The 25,397-nt window shown below is 46.0% G+C and overlaps 1 protein-coding gene across 7 annotated transcripts; it reads left to right on the forward strand.

Annotated features, from left to right (window-relative positions):
* Positions 1-13,525: 13,525 nt before the first annotated feature.
* On the forward strand, positions 13,526-25,162 carry LRRC43 (leucine rich repeat containing 43; the record flags this gene model as incomplete). 7 transcript variants are annotated; one of them, XM_081966763.1, is made up of 12 exons in its annotated part: positions 13,526-13,618; positions 14,431-14,712; positions 15,409-15,519; positions 17,948-18,087; positions 19,121-19,359; positions 19,586-19,764; positions 19,915-20,038; positions 21,283-21,422; positions 22,004-22,195; positions 22,351-22,555; positions 23,540-23,642; positions 24,682-25,162. In XM_081966763.1, the coding sequence occupies 12 exons, from the start codon at positions 13,532-13,534 to the stop codon at positions 25,055-25,057; spliced, it is 2,178 nt and encodes a 725-aa protein (XP_081822889.1). In that variant the 3' UTR covers positions 25,058-25,162. The 7 variants fall into 7 exon arrangements, with proteins under 7 accessions (XP_081822889.1, XP_081822890.1, XP_081822891.1 ...); XM_081966764.1 differs by having other exon boundaries at positions 22,028-22,195; XM_081966765.1 differs by having other exon boundaries at positions 22,351-22,542; positions 24,682-24,905.
* Positions 25,163-25,397: the final 235 nt, after the last annotated feature.

A 25,397-nucleotide genomic window follows, 5' to 3' on the forward strand; every position in this document is an offset into this window, starting at 1 on the left:
ATGCACCCCCCCCCCAATCAGCTGGTCTTTATCCATGCGGCAGTAACAGAAATTGGAAGAGCTGTTTTCTGGCATGCACATGTTGCTCACTGGCAAGGCAGTAACCAGAAGACTGGCTGGCTGGCGCGCATGCGTGTATTGGGAACCAGAAGGCGCGCATGTGTGTATTGGGGCGCGCATGCCCCCTGGGCAACTCCACTTCTTGATCGCGGCCGTTGTTCTCTTTTCGGCGCTCGGTGCCAAAAAGGTTCTCCATCACTGGTCTAATTGGTTAAAACCTAAAATCAAAGTTTCATTCTTTTCCACCTCCAGCACAAAGTTCAGAAGTGGTTTCCATGTGGAAGCATGGGTACTTAACGTTCTTTTCTTCTATCAAAGTGGTCAGTTGTGCTATTTCCACCACTTCCATCCACTTCTGCATCCGTGGCGGGAATCAAAATGCCCTTCCGTTTTTTTGCACGCACCATCGTCTTGCTGCTGTCAACATACTTCGTAACAAAAGTCCCAGATTTTTTCCTCCAATTTTTTTTTAAAAAAAGCAAAAAAAAAATTGGGGAGGGGGCCTTCCACCAGGATTCCACAAAGAGGTTTTGGAGAGAGACTGTGAAACTTTCTTGCTTTCATGTGGTAGACAAATGCATCCTGTTTAGATCAGCTCAAGAGTTTCGAAAGTTGTCAAGTGGCAAAAAGAGAACTCAGTGTGGTTCAAATGCGCCAAGCCTGAGAGATGTGACCCTGCTGGGTGCCTCATTTCTTACCCTTGTAAGATGCACATAAAACCCACACTTGATGGTTTGATTGACAGGTGGGTTATGAAAACAGGGCTTGCCTATAGAGCTTGAAGTTAAGAACAGAGTTGGACGGGACCTTGGAGGTCTTCTAGACCAACCCTCTGCCTAATCAGGAAACCCTATACCATTTCAGACAATTGGCTATCCAACCTCTTCTTTAAGATTTCCAGTGTTGGGGCATTCACAACTTCTGGAGGCAACTTCTGTTCCACTGATTAATTGTTCTAACTGTCAGGAAATTCCTCCTCAGTTCTAAGTTGCTTCTCTCCTTGATTAGTTTCCACCCATTGCTTCTTGTCCTGCATTTATGATGGTGTAACTAAGCAAGGTCAATGGGGAAAGTTGGATTTATTTTAACAGCTGCAGTGGTTCGCTTAACAACAACTGTGTGCCCCAAAAGATTGTAAAATGGGGGGGCGACTCTCTTTAACAGCTGCCTTGCTTAGCCGCAGGAATTTGGGGCTTGGTTGTAAGTTGTAATTATTTTCATCCAGCAAACTACCTGGGGGAATTAGTAGTGGGCTCCAAACTTCTAGAATGATTTTCAAGAAGTGGAATTTAAACCCAGAATCCAATTCGAAATGGTAACTTTGGCCTCTTAATGGAGGAGAATAACTAAAACCCCAGAAGACAGAAATAAACCGAAAGAGAGCCCTCAAATTGCAAGAAGGAAGCATTCCGTTTTTGTATACAAGTTTATTTATTTATTATGCATAGATACTGTTTTTACTTTTAAGACACGATTCACTTAGAATTAACACATTAATTGAAAACAGTAAACTTAATCTTCAGTAGCACCTTAACAACATTTCTTAAATTAAAATACTCCCAATTCCTTCAGTTGATCATCCAAATATTTTAAATAGATTTAAATATAATAAAATAACTGGTTTCCCTTTGGAACCAATAAAACTCTTCTCTCTGAGAAATAGTAAATGAAATATTATCAACTATGATTTAATTTTTAATTTAAGTTATATAAAGTGATAAATATACAAAAATAGCAGAACTATAATAAATTACCTTCCTTCATTTAGTAAACTTCAGTTTTAGTTTTTTGGTTTTTTTTAATTACCCTTAGCTTTACACACTTCGCTTGGGCTTTTCTGGGCCAGCTTTAATTTTGAACTCAAAAGCTTGTGTAGGAAGGTTTTGTATATTTCGAAAATATAGTGAAACATGTTCTCTCTTGAGGCTCTCTCCGCTTCCTCTCTGTACTTGGGACAATCGAGCTGGTCCATTTTGTCCGAGGCTTCTTCCGAGCAGGTGTGGTTCAAATAATTATTCTGATACACAATCACCAAGGAGAACTTCTCCAACACGGGTTTCAGCAGCTCATCCTCCTGATGTATGTCCTTCCAAATGTCAAAAAGCTGTTTGACATCCTGGAGAATTTGACATTCTTCTTCCTCTGCTGATTTGGTGATGTTGCAGCCTGATTGGGAGAACTCCGTTTTCATTTTTGCCTTTGCTTCAGGAGACAAGTGCTTCTTATCCACCTGCAGGAAGGGAACCAAAGATTGGCGTCAGTTCACGTTGGCTTCCTTCCCACCCAACAGCAGCCTATGTTATATTGTCCTTCCTCCAGATGTTCCCCTGGGCTTTCTGTCTGTCCCCTGACCCAAAGTAGAAAGAAGTGAGACTTTGGGAAGAATTCAGAGAAGAGCAACTAAGATGGTCCAAGGTCTGGAGACTAAAACGTGTGAAGAACGGTTGCAGGGATTGGGTTTGGCCAGTCTAGAGAAAAAGAAGGACTAGGAGGGACAGGATGGCAGAACTCCAGAATTTTTGAGAAGCTGCCACAAAGAAGAGGAGTCCACTTATTTTCCAAAGCACCAGAAGGCAGGACAAACAATGGATGGAAAGTAATGAAGGAGAGAAGCTGCCTGGAATTAAGGAGAAACTTCCTAACGGTGAGGACAATTAACCAGTGGAACAGAAGTTGCCTTCAGAGGTTATTGGTGCTCCATCACTGGAGGTTTTAAGAAGAAACTAGGCAGCCGCTTGTCTGAAATTGTATAAGGTCTCCTGCTTGAGCAGGGGGTTGGATTAGAGGACCTCTAAGGTCCCTTAACGTCTGAAAGGCACTCTTAAGAAATAAAGGAGCTCTGGTCTTGCACGAGATGGAGGGGAAGGCAGACACCTCAACATGCTAAACAGGAAGGAGGAATGGAAGCCCAAAGACTCTTGAGGGTTCAGGGGCTCCACTTCGAGGGGAGGGGCCATCGGTCCAGCATACTTACGAGTTTATAGTTTTGAAGTAACTCTTCTGCTTTACAATACAGTTCACTCAACACACGAATATCTGGCTCTTGCGGCGTTGGGGTGGGTGTTGGCCTTCCCTGGCTGCCCCACAGGATGATCACCAACAGGGTCATTTCTGTCGGGGAAAGCAAATGAATGAATGATGAGTCCTGGGAAACAAGGCCCAGGGGCTTCGGGGAATCCATAGGAAAACACAACTTCTTTCTGTCAGAAAAGTTTCCTCTGAAATCGGATCCCTTCCCCTCCTTCTGAATCCCTGCAGGAGGCTCCTTCCTTATTGCTGATGATCAGGAGTGGAAGATGGAATGGACCAGCCCATCCTGTTTATCGCACGCCCCCTTCCCAATCCTGAAGCTCTCCAAATAGCTTTGCCCACCATCATTTCCATTTCAGCCTTTTGCTTTTTGTTTTTCTTTTAAACAGCAAGGCACTCTAAGGAAAATCCCCCTTGGTACCCCCGACCTATGAATATTCATATTTGATTAGTGATAAAACATGTTTATTAATCACCCATATTACCCCCCCTCCCCCCCAGCATAAAAGTTAACCTTGGCCATTTTAAAACTTGTGGACTGCAACTTCTAAAATTCCCCAGCCAACATTCTGGAAGTTGCAAAGCGGACAATGAGTTTGGGCTGCAATGCCCTCGCTCCTTCCATTAAATCATTTCAGGATCTGCCTGACTTTTAATTCTGGATTGGTTTTTGAAAGACGTCCAGTCTTGGCATAAAAACAAAGAGGGCACAGAGAGGCCCCTGCTCTCCCCCATTAGCAGTGGGGTAGGAGTGCAGCCATGGCCATTTTCAATGGCCAAAACCCTACCTGTAACAAAACCATCCACTGGTCCCAAAATCTTACCTTTAAGCATGGTGAATGAAGTGCAGAGAGTTTAGAAGTCTCCTTCTGTTTTCACTTAGCTGTTCTGAGTTGGCTTGTCTGCTTCGGCTGCCGGTCTCACCGTATTTAAGCTCCCTCCTGAGGAAGATGCCTATCTGTTTCCTACCCTGACGAAGCGCCCGCGAGCGATTGCGATCAGTTTCCTAAGATAATCCTCGACAGATTTCCCACACGAGGCGTGTCTGGGGGGAATTGCCGTGATGGTGTCAGCCTGAAAGATGTGCTGGAAGTCCAGTTTCCGCTGGTCCGATATCCCGAGATGGATCCGATGGTGGCGGGCATCCTGTCCAAAAGGGACTTTGGAGGCCCTTGGATGGTTCCTTCCGCCATCTTGGTTGGGTTGACCCTTCCTTCACTGCAGAGACCCTTAACCTTGGATTCTGCCCACCTCAAACTAAAGAAGAGCATTTATTTGATCAGATAAATAAAGGGGGAGGGTCTTCATTAGATCCCAATATCCATCTTATGGACGATGGACTGTTGTGTAGGCTTATATTGGGTAACGGGATTTGGCCACCGCATCCAAAGTTAGCTAAACTGGTCAGTTTAAGTTTTATTATATCAATTGGAGTTCTTACACAGACCGTTGCTCTTTTTTAAAAATAGAAAACCTCTCTTTCTCTCTCTCGGCCACGGAAATTACTCAAAGATATACTGATAACAGGCAAAATCAGTCAGCCTTGTTGTAATCACCTCTGCGTATTTCTTTTTTTCTAGTAAAAGTGACTGCTTCCTTTCCATTCACCCAGGAATTATACTGTGATGCTTTCATGTAATTTCCACTTGAAAAATTCCATTTTACTTTCTAGTGCCGGAGAAAGTCAGAGAAGCTGGACATTGTAGAACCTGAAACTTTCTCCTTCTCCTCCTATTAAAAACAGGGTCAAATGTTGTTTTCTTGGGCCAAGGCTGGATGTAGCTGTTCTGGCCGAGACTTCTCGAGAGCCTGAAACCAACTCCTGGTCCCAACAAAAACCCCTTTTATTAATTGACTGTGAATTCTGCTCTGTCGCCTCCAGCAAAGTCTTTCGAGGGAGGATTTACAGTCACAGACCTTCTCTGGCTTGGAGAGCTGCCAGGATGATCTCTGCAGAACTTGGCCAGGAGTCTCAAAGAGTCCCGAACCAATTAAGTGAACCAATTGTCTCCTGCAAACTCCACTCCCCTTTGGCTCCTCTTTTATTCCCTATGGGAGTGGCCATTCATCGTCCACCTGTGGCCTCACTCCCAAGTCGACCCCTGTTCTTTAGCTGTTCCCTTCATCTGGCAACTCTGTGCATGCGCACACTGGGAACAGGCTCCAGCTGTTCCTCTGCCTCACTGACATCTGACTCCGAAGGCAGCTGAGAACTGTCGGACGGCCCTGGCCCCCTTTCTGCCTCCGACACAGAGCCCTCATCGGAGCCTTCCCCAGACTCCAGGACTGGCCCATCTTCCTCACCAACCTCCTCACTGTCCGAATCTGCCGCCAGCTCTGATGGTGGGCCATAATAGTAGCACACATTTATAATGCTAGAATTGAAAAAAATATTCCCTATTATAAACATTGGATCTTGCAATTGAGAGATGAGTAGGGCTTTTCATCTGATAATGGCTCAGTGGTATCCACCTGGTGAGAAGTATCGAATTCCATTCTTCCCTCTTTTTCCAAAAATATTTTAGGGTTGCTGATAGAAGACAATATTTGGTGGGGAGCTTGATGCTCTCTGAGCTTGGTGGTTTTCTTGCAGATGTTTTATGACCCAACCAGGTAACCTCATCAACACCTATCAAGAAAAGCAAGCTCAGGGATGACCAAGCACCTCGCGGTACAGGGTTAGATATGGGGGCTTTTTCACGGTGGGAATTTGACCATGTTCCTAGACCCAAACTTGATTTGTTACAGAATGTTAGCCAGGATTTCACCTGCACAAACCTGAAGTGCATGGAATTATTTTTGCACGTATAATTTCTTTAATAGAAAAAAAGCTTCTCTCCTGCACAGACAGTGGATTTTGAAGAAGCTCGTGAGGTGGGGACAGGTTGTGTTTTTAAAGGCAGGTAAAGCTTCTTCTTTTTTAGTGGAATAATTTGTACCTCAGTAACTGCATCATCTGCAAAACAAGACATTTTTCTCAGCTGTTTTATGAAGATTTGGTCATTAGAAATGTCCCCTTTTTATTAGTTTGGTGGTCGTTCCTTCCTTCCCTCCCTCCCTCCCTTCCTCTACCTCTCCTCTCCCCCTCTTTCTCTCTCTCTCTCTCTCTTTTCTTTCCTTCCTTCCTTTTCTTTTTTCTTCCTCTCTCCCTTTCTTTTTTTCTCTTTCTTTCTTTCTCTTTCTTTTTTCTCTTTTCTTTTTTCCTTCCTTCCTTTTCCTTCCTCTCCCTCTTTCTTTATCTCTTTCCTTCTTCCCTTCCTCTCCCTCTCCCCCTCTCTCTTTCTTTCCCTTTTCTTTCTCTCTTTCTTTTTTCTTTCCTTCCTTTTTCTTCTTTCTTCTTCTACCAACACCAATGAACTCTTGGGGAGTTCACCCACACCCCACACCTCTGTTCATATCTACAGTCACCCTGCCACCTGAACACAGCGTGGGGAAAAACCCCTAAGGATGAAAGAAATGCTTCTGGTTTTTTTTTCCCCTCTTATTATCATTGTGAAAAGCCCTAGTCATGATATCTCATGGAAACAATTTCTTTCAATCCCTTTTCCTTTCCCCATTTCTGAAGGTGGGAAACCTTAGTCAGCCTTATTAGAAGTCCAGATGTCATCAGTCGGTATCAGGGGCTGCATGAGGGGAGCTTATCTGCAGAAATAGGAAGAGAGAAAGAGATAGCAGATGGATGATGATTTTTAATTTGCTCCATGAAACCAGCATCACCACAAGAAGTGGAAGGAGGGGGAAATTCGGTTATGCATCTCTGCAGGAAAATCCAAGGGCAAAAGTCGCATTTTAGAGAGCCAGAATTGCGCCTGAGAATGAAGGACCTTGCATCGGGGGTAAAATGGGACGATTGTCGTTGGTTCCGTGAACCAGTCGTAAAAAAAACAGCTTCCGAGGATCGCACGATTCAGCTGTGAGCCACACAATCATCCGAAGCTCCCCCCCCCTACTTTCTAAAGCATTTTTTCCCTGTCTATTCGCCCGAACCGGCAGGAAAAAAAGGCTTTAAAAAGTGTAAAAAAAGGTTCCCACAATCGCACTGCTGACAGCTGAACCTTTTTTCCCCCCATTTCTTAAAGCCTTTTTTTCCTACCGGTTCGAGGGAATTAAAAATGCTTTAATTTTTTTTTTTAAGTTGGCCATGCCCACCTAGTCACATGACACCCCCCCAGCTAGCCACGCCCAGCAAGCCACGCCCAGAGAACTGGCGGCAACATTTTTTACATTTCCCCACTGGCTTTCATCCAATGAATCCGATGACATCACAAAGGTTCGCAACAACATTAGCCACTTTCAGGCATCAACTGTCTCTCCCGATGAAATCATCGACACCTCCCGTGACGGCCCTGAGTTCAAGAACAGCAACGGCCCGGTGGCCCCACGCTTCTGCAGAGCCGTTTGCAAGAGTGAGTCCCGCAAACACAAATTCATTTACACAATAAACTCACGGGCCAAAAGCTGCATTAACCATAAGAAAGCTCTGACCTATCCATACTGCAACGTGCCCACGAGCTCCGCTCAGATCTCAAAAGATGCCAGGACGAAGGAGAGACTGACCTATACATCGACTACCTGCTGGCTGCATCAAACGCAAGTGTCTGGGTTCCAAACAGCATCCAAAAGTAAATCAGAGTCCGAGGCAAAGGATTCCTCAAGGTTCCCATTTATGAAGAGAGCCATCTTGGCACATCTGGGAAAACCCGAATCTGAAAGCCTCCCGGTTTTCCCCAATTAGTTGAAAGTTCAAGATCTCGCCCCCACGCCCACAAGTCCATCCCATGGTCCAATCTTCCACTGCCACACTGGCAGCTTCCACCCATCCAGTTCTGGCCAGGTGCAGAGACGAAGGATGACCTTGGCTTTCTAGAAAGAATGTTGTTATGGCTACATATTATCTAACTCTGTACAATCCCCAACTCCCATTTTCCCACAATAGAAAATGCATAGTAGAATCAGAAAACGTGGCAGGCCAAAGACCCCAAAGAAAAGATGGCTGCAGGCTTGACAGCAAGACCAACGTCCCACACTCCAACCCCCCCCCCGGCCAACTACCCAAACTAGGCATGCACGCCCCTAACTTCCCCCAGCCCACCCCTACTGACCTTAAATGCAAGCTACTTAACGCAAGAAGCCTCGCAAACAAACTGCCTGAATCCCTCCTCTTAGTAAATACGGCTCTATTCGACCTTATATTTGTCTCTGAGATGTGGGCATCCTTCCCAGTCTCCATTACCACAGTAAGGGACTATCAGGTTTACCGGTCCAACCGTGAAAACCGTAGAGGGCGTGGTGTCGGTAACTTTTTATAGAAGTTACCGACACCACCCTCTCTGCAGATTTCACGGTTGGACCGGTAAACCTGATAGTCCCTTACTGTCCCTAGATCTGAAAAGGATTCATGTTACACATGAACTCGCTTTCTGAGTCCACCGTCTGCAAACTGTCCTTAAATACCACATTTCGCTTCTTACTATGTTACGGAGTCCCTGATTACAACCTCGTACGTGCGAACAAGCTGACTTCACTACTAACGTGGGCAGCCTCCTCCTCCTCCTCCTCCTCAGCCTCTTATCTTTCTTCGTGACCTCAATTTACCTCTTGTGAATTGGACCCTAAAGGAATGCACAACTGAACCCATGCATGCAACCCTGTACAACGCCGTTACTAATCTGGGACTAGATCAACTGGTAACAAACCACACTAGAATCAACAACGGCCTTGATCCTAACTTCCGCAACAGTGCAAACTCAGTTTATGGTGTACAAATGAAAGAACCCTTTTCCAACAGCGATTGACTTTTGTCTCAATTTATGTCCTTGCAAAGAGGGTCATAACGCTGGAGCCGCGAAGTATAACTTTAAAAAAGCAAACTAGTCTAGTGAAAAGAAGGACTGGGGGGGACGTGATAGCAGCCTTCCAATATTTGAGGGGCTGCCAGAGAGAAAGGGGGGGATGGGTCAGGCTGTTCTCCAAAGCACTGAGGGCAGGAGAAGAAGCAATGGGAGGAAAACTCATCAAGGAGTTTTCCTGACAGAACAATTATCCAGTGGAATGACTTGCCACCAGAAGTTGTGAATGGCCCAACACTGAAGGTTCTTAAGAAGAGATTGGACAGCTATTTCTCTTAAATGGCATAGGGTCTTCTGTTTTTGCAGGGGGGTGGACTAGAAGACCTCCAAGCCCTCTTCCAACTCTCTTATTCTGTTATCCCATTGCAATTTGATGGCTCCATTTTTGTTATGGTTTTATCTTCATTTAGTGTTCTTGTGTAGTTCACAGATCTTAGATATATGTCAAATAAATAGAAGAATGAATGAGGGAATGAGGGAACTCCATGCTTCTGGAATGCTTGTCAAGAAGATGGAATTTAAACCTGGAATCAAATGTGAAATTATGTGGCATCATAGCAGATGGGAATAAGTAATATCCCGGAGAACAGAAGCAAAATAACTAACATATAGTTTCCAAATCATGAGAAGAAACCATTTTTTTGTATATTTATTTGTTTATTGCATATAAATACTGCTTTTCCATTAAAGACACGACTCACTTAGAATTAACATATTAATTTAAAATAGTAAACTTAATCTTCAGTCGCACCCTCACAGCATTCCTTAAATTAAAATACTCTCACTCAAGAACATCTTTTAAATACATTCATTCGGTGGATAATTTAAATAATTTAAATAGATTTAAATTTAATAAAATAATTGGTTTCTCTGTCAAACCAATGGAACTGTTTCTCTAAGAAATACTCAGTAAATGAATTCTATTATGAATATATATTCATATTATGGCTTAAAGCTGGTGTTTTTGGCTTAAAGGCAGCTCCGGCCACGCTTTAAGCCCAAAACACCAGCCTGAGGATATATATATTTATATATTTGAAATAAAGATTATATTAATTCATTTAGTAAAATTCAGTTGCAATTTCTTAATTAATCCGTAGATCCACACACGTCTGTTACATTTTTTTGTTCCTCAGGTAACTTTGAACGCCAGAGGATGAGTATGTGGTCTCTAAATAGCTCAAAAATATAATGAAACTTGTTCTCTAACTCGGGCTGGTTGCTGCGGTACTTCGGGCAGGTGATGTGTGATGGGTCATGTGATGCTTCTTTCAGACAGGTGAGGCTTTCCTGAAACTGAAGGACCTGGGTCAACAACTCCAATACAGGTTCGAGCAGCCCCTCCGTTGGGTAGGTGTCCTTCAACCAGAGAAACAGTGCGTGGAATGACAGGAGAACTTGGCATTCTTCTGCTAACTCGGTGAAATTGCAGCCTGGTTGGGAGAAGGCGGATGCCAAGACTGGTCTCGCTTCAGGAGGCAAAAATTTGCTATCGGCCTACAAAAATGGAAGCAAAGATTGGCGTCAGTTCACGTTGGCTTCCTTCCCACCCAACAGCAGCCTACGTTTTATTGTCCTTCCTCCAGATGTTCCCCTGGGCTTTCTGTCTGTCCCCTGACCCAAAGTAGAAAGAAGTGAGACTTTGGGAAGAATTCAGAGAAGAGCAACTAAGATGGTCCAAGGTCTGGAGACTAAAACGTGTGAAGAACGGTTGCAGGGATTGGGTTTGGCCAGTCTAGAGAAAAAGAAGGACTAGGAGGGACAGGATGGCAGAACTCCAGAATTTTTGAGAAGCTGCCACAAAGAAGAGGAGTCCACTTATTTTCCAAAGCACCAGAAGGCAGGACAAACAATGGATGGAAAGTAATGAAGGAGAGAAGCTGCCTGGAATTAAGGAGAAACTTCCTAACGGTGAGGACAATTAACCAGTGGAACAGAAGTTGCCTTCAGAGGTGATTGGTGCTCCATCACTGGAGGTTTTAAGAAGAAACTAGGCAGCCGCTTGTCTGAAATTGTATAAGGTCTCCTGCTTGAGCAGGGGGTTGGATTAGAAGACCTCTAAGGTCCCTTAACGTCTGAAAGGCACTCTTAAGAAATAAGGAACTCTGGTCTTGCACGAGATGGAGATGGAGGGGAAGGCAGACACCTCGACCTGCTAAACAGGAAGGAGGAACGGAAGCCCAAAGACTCCTCAGGGTTTAGGGGCTCCACTTTGAGTAGTCAACCAGGGGAGGGGCCATCAGTCCAGCATACTTACGGATTTGTATTTTTGAAGTAACTTTTCTGCTTTACAATACAGTTCACTCAACCCACGGATATCTGGCTCTTGCGGCGTTGGGGTGGGTGTTGGCCTTCCCTGGCTGCCCCACAGGATGATCACCAACAGGGTCATTTCTGTCGGGAAAGCAAATGAATGAATGATGAGTCCCGGGAATGAACTGTGGGAAATAAGGCTGTGATTTAAAGCAGTAGGCTCCTCTTCCGCGGATTCCCTAGGAAACACAACTTCTTTCTGTCAGAAGTTTCCTCTGAAAATGGGGATCCCGTCCCCTCCTTCTCAATCACTGCAGGGATTACGTCCCTTCCTTCCTGCTGATGATCAGGATTAGAGATCAAGTGGGTCATCCCATCCAGTTTATCCCATACCCCTTCCCAATCCTAAAACTTTGCAGATAGCTCGGTCCACCATAATTTTCATTGCAGCCTTTTGCTTTTTAATAAAAATTTCCCAAATCAAGGCCCTCAAAGGAAAGACCCTCTTGCTACCCGAGACCTAGGAATATCCATATTTTATTTGATTAATGATAGAAAGTGGTTTCTAATTACCCTGGCAGAGGGATGTCCAATTTTGGCAACGTGAAGACTCGGGGACTTCAACTCCCAGAATTCCCCCGCCAGCCAAGTCCACAGAGCCTACAATTGGCCAAGGTTGGACCTCTCAACCCTCTTCCATCAGATCCCCTCAGGTTCCCCCCTGATTTTGGAAGCATTCGGAACCAGATTCAAATTCTGGATTTGATTTTGGAAGAAGTCTAGCCCAGATATATATTTTAGTTGAAAAAAAATAAAGAGTTCGTACAGACAAAATGAAGCCACCCGTTGGATGCCAAATCTTGAAGTGTGCTTACCTTTGAGCATGGTGAACGAAGGGCAGAGAGTCAGAAGTCTCTTTCAGCTTTGCCTTGCTTCTTCTCAGTTGGCTTGTCTGCTTCGGCTGCCGGTCGCACCGTATTTAAGCTCCCTCCTGAGCAAGATTTCTATCTGTTTCCTACCCTGACGAAGCGCCCACGAGTGATTGCGATCAGTTTCCTAAGATAATCCTCGATAGAGGTGTCTGGGGGCAGATGCCGTGATGCTGTCGGTCTGAAAGTCTTGCTGTTTCCATTGGTCCGATATTCCGAGATGGTTCCGATTGTGGCGGGCATCCTGTCCAAAGGGGACTTTGGAGGAGGCCCTTGGACGGTTCTGGCCACCATCTTGGTTGGGTTGACCCTCAACCTTGGATTCTGCTGACCCCAAACTAGAGAAGAGCATTTATTTGATCTGATGGATCAGATAAATAAAGGGGAAGGGTCGCGTACGCTTACTTTTGGAACTTTTTTTAGCCACTCCATGGAACCTTGGCTAAACTGAAAGTTGATTATAGTATCAATTGCGATTATTGCAAGTAGTCCTTGATTCACGGCAGTTCATTTAGTGAGAAAGAAAGGTCATAAAATGGGGCAAGACTCAGCACATTACTCACTTAGCAACAGAAATTCTGGTTTCAATTTTGGTTGTAAGTTGAGGGCTACCTATATTGCGTTTGGATCTCTAATCATGGTTTGATTTGATGTCTCTTCATTGCATTCTATGTGCTCGTTGCCTCTTCCTGCTGTATGTTCCATCAGATTGAAAAAAAAAGGAACAAAATTCTGGAGTTTGGAGGCCAAGGAGTTAAGATAAACTTATCTTAATAGTTTAAGATAAACTAAGTTAAGTTTATCTTAACTCCTCTCCCTCCAATCTCCAGAATTAAGCTTATTATGATTTAAACGGAATTCATTTGCCTCCAAACTCCACAATTTTATTTTACCAGGTACTTTTTTTTGGGCCCACCTCACGCCTAGAGAGGGAGAAAGGAGCTTGAGATGGACATTGTGTGACATCCGACAGATTTCCCCCGGTCTCGAGTCATTTCCAGAAGCTTTTGCAATTGAAGAACACAACAAAATAATTTTATTAAAACAACACATAAAATCTATCCGCTGGAAGTACAGCAAGGAGAACTCCAACAGCTGGTTTACATCTTTCTAGCAAGCTCTCCCGCCAAGCCGGTGCTGGATGATGGATGGTGTAGTCTCTGAAAAGGGGCCAAGTTGGGTCACGTTGGCACGGATTGTGGGTGTTTAAAACCCAGATTAACCACCTGGAGGCCAATACAAGAAAGAGCTGCTTGCATAGGGAGAGACCCCGCCCCTGACCCCCTGGCCCTGACCCCTTTAAGAGCCAGCAACATCTCCCTCCCCTGGCGTCGCCGGGCGGCCCTGGCAACCAGATCCTGTATCCTAGCAACCGAAGACGCTGCCTGGTCCTACAACAGCCGACATGCCATGGAGCGGCTGAGCGCCTCGGCTGCTTTCTGGGACCACCTGCGCACGCTGTGCCTCAACCAGTTTCCTTGCGGGGTGGGGAGCTGGGTAAGGGAGCAGCCTGGAGAGCACCCCCACCCCCCAGGGAGAAAGCTAGGCGGTCTGGAGACCCTGTTATCCATTATCCTCCTCTCCTTTCCTGTTCCCGATTTCCTCAGCTTCTTAGGACTCTAACTTCGTTGTTTGTATCTTACGGTTCATGTGGATTGCTTTTATTTGGCATCTTACGATTCATAAAGTCTGTATTTTAGGATTGTGATCATGATCGATCACTCATGATGGTTTATGATTATGATCGTTGCTTCCACGGACACGAAGGGCATCTTGGCTGTCCGATCCCACTTGGCCAATCCAGGATTCTATTCTATCAAGTATTCCGTTCCGAGGGGCACCGGAGATCTCACTGCCCATCATCCACAGCCAAGCCCTTTGAGGCTTCAGGCCAAGGTTTGGCTAATCATGGTTTATTGATCAAACCAGGGTTAACCAGACCGATGAGAGACCCTTTTAGCCAGTGGTGAAATTCACATTTTTTTACTACTGGTTCTGTAGGTGTGGCTTGGTGGGCATGGCTTGGTGGGCATGGCAGGGGAAGGATACTGCAAAATCCCCATTCCTGGGGCCAGCCAGAGGTGGCATTTGCCGGTTCTCCGAACTACTCAAACTTTCCACTACCGGTTCTCCGAACTACTCAAAATTTCCGCTAACAGTTCTCCAGAACCTGCTGGATTTCACCCTTGCTTTTAGCACTTAGTGCCAAGGGGGAGATGGGGGAGAGGCCCACCATCTACAGCCACTCTGGGCATCCTCCTTGCTCTGCCCTTCAATGGCTTCTCTCCTTCTGTGCCTCCCCTCCGCAGAACAAATCCCGGTTCCCGCCTCGCCTGCGTCCCCGATTCTATGGCCTTCATGCCCCCCGACCGGCCACTCGCCTCCGGCGCGATGGCCTCCTGTCGCCCAACGAAGAGACCGTGGAAGCCCTGACGGATTTCCTGCGCTGCCCAGACTCCCCCTGGGCCTTGCCCCCCGACTGCAGCCCCCCCGAGCAGCAGCTGCGAGAGCTGGCCGTGCTGCACCCCCAAATCGTCCGAACCGGCTTCGTCTGCTGCTACTTCAGGTCTCTCCGGATAGTGAACAAAGGGGTGAGTGGGAGGGCTCTGCTGACCCCCCCTCAAAATCCTTGGGATTAATGTTCCCCTTCTTCAAAATGGGTCTAATGGGCCATGTTACTAATGTAACAGGGGACGCGGTGGCTCAGGGGTTAAGATGCTGAGCTTGTTGATCAGAAAGGTTGGCAGTTTGGCGGATCGAATCCTCAGCATCGTGTAACGGAGTGAGCTCCCGTGACTTGTCCCAGCTTCTGCCAACCTAGCAGTTCGAAAGCAGGTAAAAAATGCAAGTAGAAAAATAGGGACCACCTTTGGTGGGAAGGGAACAGCGTTCCATGCACCTTTGGCATTGAGTCATGCCGGCCACATGACCGTCTTCAAACAATGCTGGCTCTTTGGCTTTGAAATGGAGATGAGCACCGCCCCCTAGAGTCGGGAACGACTAGCACGTATGTGCAAGGGGAACCTGAACTTTTAACGTGCCAGCAGCCCACCTCGAACGCTGCTTTGATGGCTGGGAAGGTCTTCTCCTTTGCGTGCGCGGGCTTGCCAAATGAGAGGAAGGCCAGTTAGATTTGGGTTAGATTCGATCTTGTCACCCCGGACCGCCAACCTCACATAGCTTGGGTCGGGAATCTTTTCTTTTCTAGAGGGTTGTTTGTGGGAATATGGCTCATCCGAGTGACCTCTGGGTGTCCCAAGGCACATTCTCTGGACTCCCCTTTTCAGGTGACCGAAATTGATGTGGGCTTGTTAAAGTTCCCCAATTTGGAGGAGCTGATCTTGACTGCAAACCATATCAGCATCATCCCAGCTGCTAATCTCCCGCCGGGCCTGAAGGTAAATCGAAGGGGGGGGGAGGGAAATTCCTTGGTTTTGTTTTTATAAATTGGCGTGCGGGCTGTGATTCCTACTGGAGAGAGCACAAGGCCCATCCTTCGGCATTAGACATTGATATTGGCACAATGACCTTCTCCTCTAAAGCAGGGCTCTCCAACCTTGGCCCCTTTAAGACCTGTGGACTTCAACTCCCAGAAATGCTCAGCCAAGTGAGGAATTCTGGGAGTTGAAGTCCACATGTCTTAAAGGGGCTGAGGTTGGAGAGCCCTGCCCTGCTCTAAAAAACCAAAACAAACAAAATATATGAATCACTTTTATTTCATTTAAATTAGATAGCCCTCAACTTATGACCTCTCATTTAATTACCTTTGGAAGCTACAACAGCCTGGAAAAAAGTGACTTGTGACCGGTTTTCACCCTTATGTCCATTGCAAGATTCCCACGTTGTCACGTGATCGAAATTCAACTGCTCGGCAACTGGCATGTACTTATGACTGTTGTAGGGTCCTTGAGTTACGTGATTCCTCTTTTGTAACCTTCCCTGCCGACATCTGACAAGCAAAATTCAATTCACTTAACAACTGCAGGGATTTGTCTAACTACGGCAAAAAAAAGTTCATCAAATGAGGCGCAACTCACTTAAATGGCGGAAATTTCGGGTCGTAAGTCGAGGTCTATCAGAGCATCAGAATTTTTTATGGGGGGTGGGGTGGGGGTGGGGAGATAGATTAGATCTATATCAGGATTTCATATTCTAAGCAGATTTAAGCCGATCGGTCTCGCTTTGCAGAGTGAGATGATCAGGCACATCAGTTGAATAATAAATAAATCAGAAATAAAATTCTACTCCTCGCTCGCACTCCCCACGCAATCTTTAGTTGCACAGGGGAAAAAATTACACGCACCCCATGACCAAAAAAGGATAATAAAGGTGAGATGCATGCCAATAAGATAAAATTTAAAAAAATCCCAACTTTTGTGGGTGGGTGAGTGGGAAGGTTTTAAAATTAAAGAGAATTGGGCCTGATTCATTCCTCGCAGGGGAAACAGGTAAAACACCCTTGCAAGATCTTTGAGGGATAAATCTCTTTTCTCTCATGTGTGGAAAATGATAAGAAAACGTTTACGGAGTCCAGAGGAATGAAACAGCCATTGGGAGTCTCCCCTCCGTCACCTCGCCCTGTTTGGGCATGTGGTAAGATAGCTTTCCTGTCGGTCGGAGAAAGGAGATAAAACGGCTTTTATCGCCGGCTGGTGTGCATCTTATCTTGCGGTTGAACATACTGTCAGGGTTCCAAATAGCATCCAAAAGTAAATCAGAGTCCAAGGCAAAGGATTCCTCAAAGTTCCAATTTATGAGGAGAGCCATGTTGGCTCTTCTGGGAAAAGCTGAATCTGAAAGCTTCCCGGTTTTCTCCACCTAGTTGAAAGGGTCAAGATCTTGCCCCCCACACCCACAAGTCCATCCCATGGTCCGATCTTCCACTGCCTTGCTGGCAGTTTCACCCATCCAGTTCCGGCCAGGTGCAGAGACAAAGGATGACCTTGGCTTTCTAGAAAGAATGTCGTTATGGCTACATACCATCTAACTCCATACAAATCCCCCCTCCCATTTTCCCACCATAGAAAAGGCATAGTAGAATAATAGAAAGAAAAGATGGCTGCAGACCTGACACATACTACATTTCGACTGTAATGAAGCCTGCCTGTCATGGTCATAACTCAGTTGGTCCTAAAAACGGGTAATTTTTTTTGCAGCGGTCATTAAGCAAAACAACGCTGCAGTTGGCACCTTTAGTCTTGCTGAGAAAGTCTAGGTTGTTAAGCGACTTTGGGTCTCATTTTACAATCCTTTTGTTGTTGTTGTTGCCGCAGTTGTTGAGTGAGTCATGGCAGTTGTTAAGTGAATCAAGCAGTGATTAAGCGAATCTGGCTTCCCTCACTGACTTCGCTTGTCAGAAGGCAGCTGGGAAGGTTGACTCCAGGACTCTGCAGCCGTCATAAGTCCATGCCAGTTGCCAAGCCTCTGAATTTGGATCATGTGACCACGGGAATGCTGGAAAGTTGAAAACCAGCCTTAACACGCTTTCTTCAGTTGCCGTTGTAACTTTGAAGGGCCACTAAATGGATGAGAGCTGCGGTAGCGCAGTGGTTAGAATGCAGCATTGCAGGCTAATTCTGCCGGCTGCCAGCAGTTCGATCCTGACCGGCTTAAGGTTGACTCAGCTTTCCATTCCCTCCTTCCGAGGTGGGTCAAATGAGGAGCCAGATTGTTGGGGTTTTGCAAGAGGCTGATTCTGTAAACCGCTTAGAGAGGGCTGCAAAAGCATTGAGAAGCGGTATACAATTGGTTTTGCTATTACTTTTACTCATTTGCTTTTCCTCCCTTCCTCCCATCCCTTCCATGATCCCTCCCTCCCTCCCTCAGGTACTGGAGCTTTGTGGCAATGAAGTGCAGAGTTTAAAAGAGCTGTGCACGTCCCCCCCAGCCAAACTTCAGCATCTGGGTCTCGCCCACAACTGCCAGCTTGGCTCCTCAGAAGAACAATATTTGGCAGCTGCTTTCTGGTAAGCACAAAGCGAGTCAATTGCAGGCAGGGCAAAGAGATTTCACCCCTTTTTAAAAAGGGGCTGTTTCCCCCAGATCCAGTCCTCCCAGTAACCATGGAGGAAGGAGAGCAGGAGAGGGGGCTTCACATAGGATGGAGGGAGCAAAGGGACCCCATATCAGGGTTCCAAATAGCATCCAAAAATAAATCAGAGCCCAAGGCAAAGTATTCCTCAAAATTCCCATTTATGAAGAGAACCATGTTGGCACATCTGGGAAAACCTGAATCTGAAAGTTTCCCGGTTTCCCCCACCCAGTTGATAGTTCAAGATCCTTCCCCCACACCCACAAATCCATCCCATGGTCCAATCTTCCACTGCCATGCTGGCAGTTCCACCCATCCAATTCCGGTCAGGTGCAGAGACAAAGGATGACCTTGGCTTTCTAGAAAGAATTTTGTTATGGCTACATAGCATCTAACTCTGTACAATTCCCTCTCCCATTTTCCCACCATGGAAAATGCATCGTAGAATAATAGAAAGAGCGGCAGGCCAAAGACCCCAAAGAAAAGATGGCTGCGGGCCTGACACCCTTCAGATCACGATGGGGAGCCTGAGGGGTGTCTCCCCTCCAGCTTGAAGGCACCTGGGGGCGAAGAGGAGATGTGGCTCTCCTGCCTTGTTCCAGAAATTGAGGGTGAAAATAATGGCCTCTTAGTTTCCTCCAAGCGATAAACATTCAAAGGGTTTGAGACGAGAACAAAGGAGAGTTTTTTAAGGCTAGTCCTAGCCCAAACTCTCCTTCGGGGAGCTTTGAGGAGTCCTTGGTGCTCTCCGAACTGGGTGGTTTTCTTGCAGACGTCTCATTACCCATGTAGGTAACCTCATCAGTGCTGCAGCGACATCGTTACCTGGCTAGCGAATGAAACGTCTGCCAAGAAAACTACCGAGGAGGTCAGAGAGCACCAAGCAGAGCCCTCCTTCCAACCTTGAGTTGCCGATATTCCCCTTCACGAGGAGCTCTGTTGTACCTGCGCATTGTTCTCCTCCGTAGGCCCAACCTCGTCTCCCTGGACGTGAGCTACAACAACTTCACCGACCTGCTGAGCCTCCTTTCCACGCTCTCCACCTTGAAAAACCTCCGGATCCTCATCCTGCACGGAAATCCCTTCGCCCTCCTGCCGGGTTATCGAGGTTTTGCCATCGACAGCCTGCCCCACATCTCCGTCTTCGACGACGTCATCATCACCCCAGAGGAGAGGCACAATTTCCTCAACCTGTCCAACTTCCCAGGTGAGCCTTCCTTGACTAGTTTCCATCCGTTGCTTCTTGTCCTGCCTTCAGGGGCCTGGGAGAATAGGAGGACCCCCTCTTCTTTGGGGCAGCCCCTGAGATATTGGAAGACAGCTATCGATTCAACTCAATCTCCCTCCCCAGTTGGCTAAACAAATTCACATTACGACTCCTGTCTGGAGCTTGGAGAAATTCAGATTCCCCCCCCCCACTCCTGCTTTTCCAGAGGTCCTACTGTCGGACGTCCAAATGATAGTCACTCTTGGCAAAATGCGAGGGGTCCCCAACCCATTTAACTCAGAGGACACTGAAAACAGTCCCGATTCCCCAATCGTGACGTACAGCTACTACGTGACGTATGAATTTGCCGAAGGAGAAAAGAAAGAGGAGAAGGCGGCCAGCAAGGTAAGGAGTCTTTGGGACGTTTTAGTCACTTGTTTCTAAATGATATCGGGGTGCAAGATTAAAATCAGACCAAATGAGGGATGCTCACAGTTAAAAGAAAAAAAGCAGCATGAAGCATTTGAGGGAACCACAGGTCTGTTTCTGACCCAGCAGAGGGGGACGTTGGTTGGAGGGGATGCGGTGAGCTCGCCCTTAGCGACGGTGGAGGGACCGACAGTTGAATCCATGCCTTCTCAGTCTTCGCCCAAGTCGGACCGGCAGCCTGAGCCACGGGGTGAGTAACCTCACTAGTAGTAACTGTGAGAGGGATCTTGGAGTCCTAGTGGACAACCATTTAAATAGGAGCCAGCCGTGTGCAGCAGCTGCCAAAAAAGCCAACCCAGTTCTAGGCTGCATCAACAGAGGGATAGAATCAAGATCACGTGAAGGGTTAACACCACTTTATAAGGCCTTGGTAAGGCCACACTTGAAATACTGCATCCAGTTTTGGTCGCCATGATGTAAAAAAGATTTGGAGACTCTGGAAAGAGTGCAGAAAAGAGCAACAAAGATGATTAGGGGACTGGAGGATAAACCATACGAAAAACGGTTGCAGGAACTGGGGATGTCTAGTTTGATGAAAAGAAGGTCTAGGGGAGACATGATAGCAGTCTTCCAATATCTCAGGGGTTGCCACAAAGAAGAGGGAGTCAAGCTATTCTCCAAGGCACCTGAGGGCAGAACAAGAAGCAACGGGTGGAAACTAATCAAGGAGAGAAGCAACTTAGAACTGAGGAGAAACTTCCTGACAGTTAGAACAATTAATCAGTGGAACAGAAGTTGCCTCCAGAAGTTGTGAATGCCCCAACACTGGAAGCCTTTAAGAAGATGTTGGATAAACCATTTGTCTGAAACGGTATAGGGTTTCCTGCCTAGGCAGAGGGTTGGACTAGAAGACCTCCAAGGTCCCTTCCACTTCTGCTATCGTATTGTATTGTACCTTCTTGGTACGATTAAACACATCAGGTAGGAAAGGGGGACCAGCTCCTTGGACACCGGTTTGGCCGAATTGGTAGTAACTCAGCCGGACACGTGACCGTACTGGTTATATCCTGGGTGCCACCATCTTTATTTTCTGTTTGGCCCATGCACAGAACAAACTTCATTGAAAAACTGTAATTTTTTCCCCATTTTTTAATCGGAGTGTATTCGCAGACCTTTTTAAGAGCAAATGCACACGTGTGAGAGCACCGAACCGGTAGTAATGCCAGCAGGAACTCACACCTTCTTGGACTCTTTGGGGGTTTCTGACTTTTGCAGAGAAAAACATCCGATTTTCAGTCTGTGCGTTGAGGATTTCTGGATAATTGAAGAATTTGGACAATGGGGATGAGGGGGGTGAATCCCTGTTTTGTGGCTTCAGCTCTCTTTTACCAAAACGTCTCTGCAACCCAGTGGGAACGATGGTGGACGGAATGGAAAGTTGGTGACCGTTGTTTGTTAAATGGCAGGTGTTTTCCCCCCTTCTCGCCCACTTAGCAAATACGTACTCTACCGCCAAGAAGGGCTGGGCAGAGACCATCGACTGCGACTACCAGAAAGAGCATCTCACGGAGGATCTGGTGGCGCTCAAGGCTTTTCTTCTGGCCGGAAGCACCGTCTCGGTTATTGAGGAAAAGGTGTGGAGTCCTCTCTGTGGTGCTTTGGCTTCCTGGGACTGGGGGGGGCGTCTGTTCCCTTAAGTGCATCATGGCATCAAGTAGCTCAGCAGAGCTCAGTCCTCTCTCTCTCTACTCTTGGCTTTTCCCAGCGTGAACCAGGTTTTTTGTCCTTGACTGCAATAAAGACATTATTGTCTTCAATTGCAAGTCTTCCTTCCTTCCCTTCCCTTCCCTCCCTCCTCCCTCTTACTCCTTTCCTTTCCTCTTTTTAACTTTCTTTTTTCTTTCCTCCTTCCTTTGCATTTTCCTTCCTTCCTTCCTTCCTTCCCTCCACTTCCTTTCTTCCCCTTTTTCCATCCCTTTCCTTCCTTCCTTCTATTCCTTTCCTCCTTCTTTTCTTTTCCTTTCCTTCCTTCCTTTTCCTTCCTTTCCTCCCTCCCCCTTCTTTTTCCATCCTTTCTTTCCTTCCTTCTATTCCTTTCCTCCCCCTTCCCACTACTTCCTTTCTTTTCCTTTCCTTTTTATCTTCCTTTCCTTTTTCTTTTCCTTTCCTCCCTCCCTTCTTTTCCTGTCCTCTCTAGCTCTCACTTTTCTTCCAGAGCAACAAAACGCTCATTTTCCAGGTTGTCTCCTGGCCTGTGATCCACACTCCTGAAGAAAAAAGTGGCAAGAAAGGAAAGGGGAAAGGAGAGAAAGGAAAAGCCGATTCGGGAAAGGCAGAGAAAGGAAAGGAGAAAGGGAAGGAGAAAGGGAAAGAGAAAGAGAAAGGGAAGGAGAAAGACACCGGAAAGGTAAGGCTGTGAGAAGCAGAATGTTGTGTTTTGTGTCACTTCTGAGATTGGAGGATGGAGGGAGAGAAAGAAAGAGACAGATCCACCCCATGGTGTGTTCGTGGGAGGTAGAAAAAGCCAGAATCCTGCAGTCAAATCCTTCTGTGTCCAACTAGGGTGGGAAGAAAAAGAAAAAGAAATCCACTTCCCCAGAGCTCCGAAGCGACCCCCCCATCGTGAAGATCCTGGGCTCCGTTCACGTCAACTTAGAGAAACTACTAGCAGGGGCCTCGTTGCTGGAGACCGTCTGCGATTTTGGGGTACAGATAACCGAGAGGAATGTCACCCCACCATCACCCAAAGACAAGGTACCTGCCGAGGGTCAGTCTGCCTTTTCAAAAACCCTGGGTGGAGATTGTGTGGATAAGACAATTTATTTCATCCGTCGGTATAGTAGTTGCTCATCGCAGCAAGTGGTGGCGATATTAAATAAATTATATTTATTTATATATTAAATTTTAAAAAAAATCAATATTAAATAAACAAAAAAGCAACTTCAAATAAAAAAACCATTAAATAAAAATGAAAAAAATGATATGAAAGAAAAACAATATGAAAGAAAAATGAAAACAATATGAATTAACTATTCCCCAAAGGCCCTGAAGGCAGGACAAGAAGCAATGGATGGAAATTAATCAAGGAGAGAAGCCACCTAGAATTTCCTAAAACTGAGAACAATCGATCAGTGGAACAAATTGCCTCCAGAAGTTGTCAGTGCTCGAGGTTTTTAAGAAGGGACTGGATAAATGTTTGTCGGAAATGGTCTAGGGTCTCTTGCTTGAGCAGGGGGTTGGACTAGAAGACCTCCAAGGTCCCTTCCAACTCTGTTATTCTCCAAAGCACCTGAGGGCAGGACAAGAAGCAACGGGTGGAAACTAATCAAGGAGAGAAGCAACCTAGAACTAAGGAGGAATTTCCTGACAGTCAGAACAATTCATCTGTGGAACTTCCTGCCTCCAGAAGTTTTGAATGCTCCAACACTGGAAGTCTTTAAGAAGATGTTGGATATCCATTTGTCTGAAGTGGTGTAGGGTTTCCTGCCTAAGTAAGGGGTTGGACTAGAAGACCTCCAAGGTCCCTTCCAACTGTTATTCTATTCTGTTCTATTCTATTCTATTCCTGCTCTTATTCTATTCTATTTTATTTCTATTCCTGTTCTTTTTCTATTCTATTCATTCTAATTCCTATTGTATTCTATTCTTGTTCTAATTCTATTCTATTTCCATTCCATTCTAAAAATAACATAAAACAAGGAATGTTTGTGCCATTCGGTAAAATGCAGAAATCTTATCTTCTACTTTGCAGGAGAGCAAGAAGGGTGCAAAAAAAGACCCCAAGGCCAAATCTGGGACCGAAAGCACAAGCTTCAAAAGAACCCCCCCACCCCCAACTCCATCCCCCATCAAAGGTAAGCTAGAAAGCTCAGCTTCCTGAGTATTTGCAGCTGGGAGCGTATTTTAACCATCTGAATGATACACGCTCTTTTGGACTGCAAGCGTAGACTCTCACCCAATGCTAAAACATGACGTGTGTTCAAAAGTGCTTCATTTTTGTATTTTTTAACACCTGCCCTTCCATCTTGAGCCCATAGTGGTGTACAGAGTTTTGCTGCCATTATATGGACTAGAAACTTAAAAAAAAAGAGGAACGATTGGCAAACCACCATGCCCTGAGCAACGCTGCCCGAGTAGCCTCTGACGGTTGCAGGAACTGGGTATGTCTAGTTTAATAGCAAGAAGGACTAGGGGAGACATGATAGCAGTGTTCCAATATCTCAGGGGTTGCCCCAAAGAAGAGGGAGTCAAACTATTCTCCAAGGCACCTGAGGGCAGGACAAGAAGCAATGGGTGGATACGAATCAAGGAGAGAAGCAACTTAGAACTGAGGAGAAATTTCCTGACAGTGAAAACAATTAACCAGTGGAACAGAAGTTGCCTCCAGAAGTTGTGAATGCTCCAACACTGGAAGTCTTTAAGAAGATGTTGGATAAACCATTTGTCTGAAGTGGTATAAGGTTTCCTGACTAGGCAGAGGGTTGGTCTAGAAGACCTCCAAGGTCCCTTCCAACTCTGTTATTCTATGCTTATACCTACCTCTGGGATTCTGCTGACCAATATTTCTGAATCTTGGCTGTGTGAAGGTGGTTGGAGGACTCCAATTCCCAGCATGCTGGTTGGCCGAGGAATTCTGGGAGCTGAAGTCCACTCAACTTCAAACAGCCTTAGTTGAAAAACAGACTGTTGTTGCTGGTTTTCTCCAAAGTGTCCTTGACTTTGGATTTCCACTTTTGAGAGAACCTCGGTCAGCCTGAGAAGGCGGTTGGAGGATGCTTTGATATGGTTTCGTATACAAGAAAGTTTGCGCAAGACGGACAATCAGGTTCAGAGGGCAAGCGAAGAACCTCTGCAACTGCTGATGGAGTGATTGATTTCTGATTTTTTTTGCAGGGAAGGGGCGGAAGAAGGATTCGCCAGAGGGACCCGACCTGCAACTGAGCCAGCCCCTGCCTTTGACTGTGGAGTTTCAAATGCAACACATCAAGTGGGACTCAGCTTCCCCCATCTTAAAAGTGCTGGAAGCCTCGGAATAGATTTGAAGAGAGCAAGACCAGTTTCCCTAAGAGACTCAGAGGCTCTGGGAGCACATTTTGATGCTGATCCTTTGATGCTGATACTGCAATGGATATCATGTAAGTCTGCATGGCCAGACTTTTGTTTGTTCTCCTTCAGACCAGTTTCTGTTGGCTGGGGAATTCTGGGAATTGAAACCCACCCATTTTACAGCTGGCAAAAGTTGGGGACTACTGTGGAAGAGCAAAACTAGAAGTCAACAAGACTTTTTCTGTTGCTCAAATCAACACTCAAATTTGTGGGTGACTGCATAAGTTCACTGCATAAATTAAACGACAAACGTATGCAGGAGCTCAAACTACAAGCAGGCGTCATGCCCCCACTTTAGCTCAACCCAAACTTAACTCAGCTAAGATGGTTCTAAAACCTGGCATCCTCAGAAAAAGTCAATAAAACAATTAAAGAGATGCGTCCTCTCTCCAAATGTTGTCTATTGTTGACATCTATTTCACGCAGCTCCCGGTTTGAATTCTGAATGTGGCCGCTTTAAAAGAGGAAGTTTGTCCTAGGTGACTCCCTTTGGATACAGCCGA

The sequence above is a fragment of the Natrix helvetica genome (assembly GCF_964273705.1).
Source record: "Natrix helvetica genome assembly, chromosome: 14".
Classification (NCBI taxonomy): Eukaryota; Metazoa; Chordata; class Lepidosauria; order Squamata; family Natricidae; genus Natrix; species Natrix helvetica.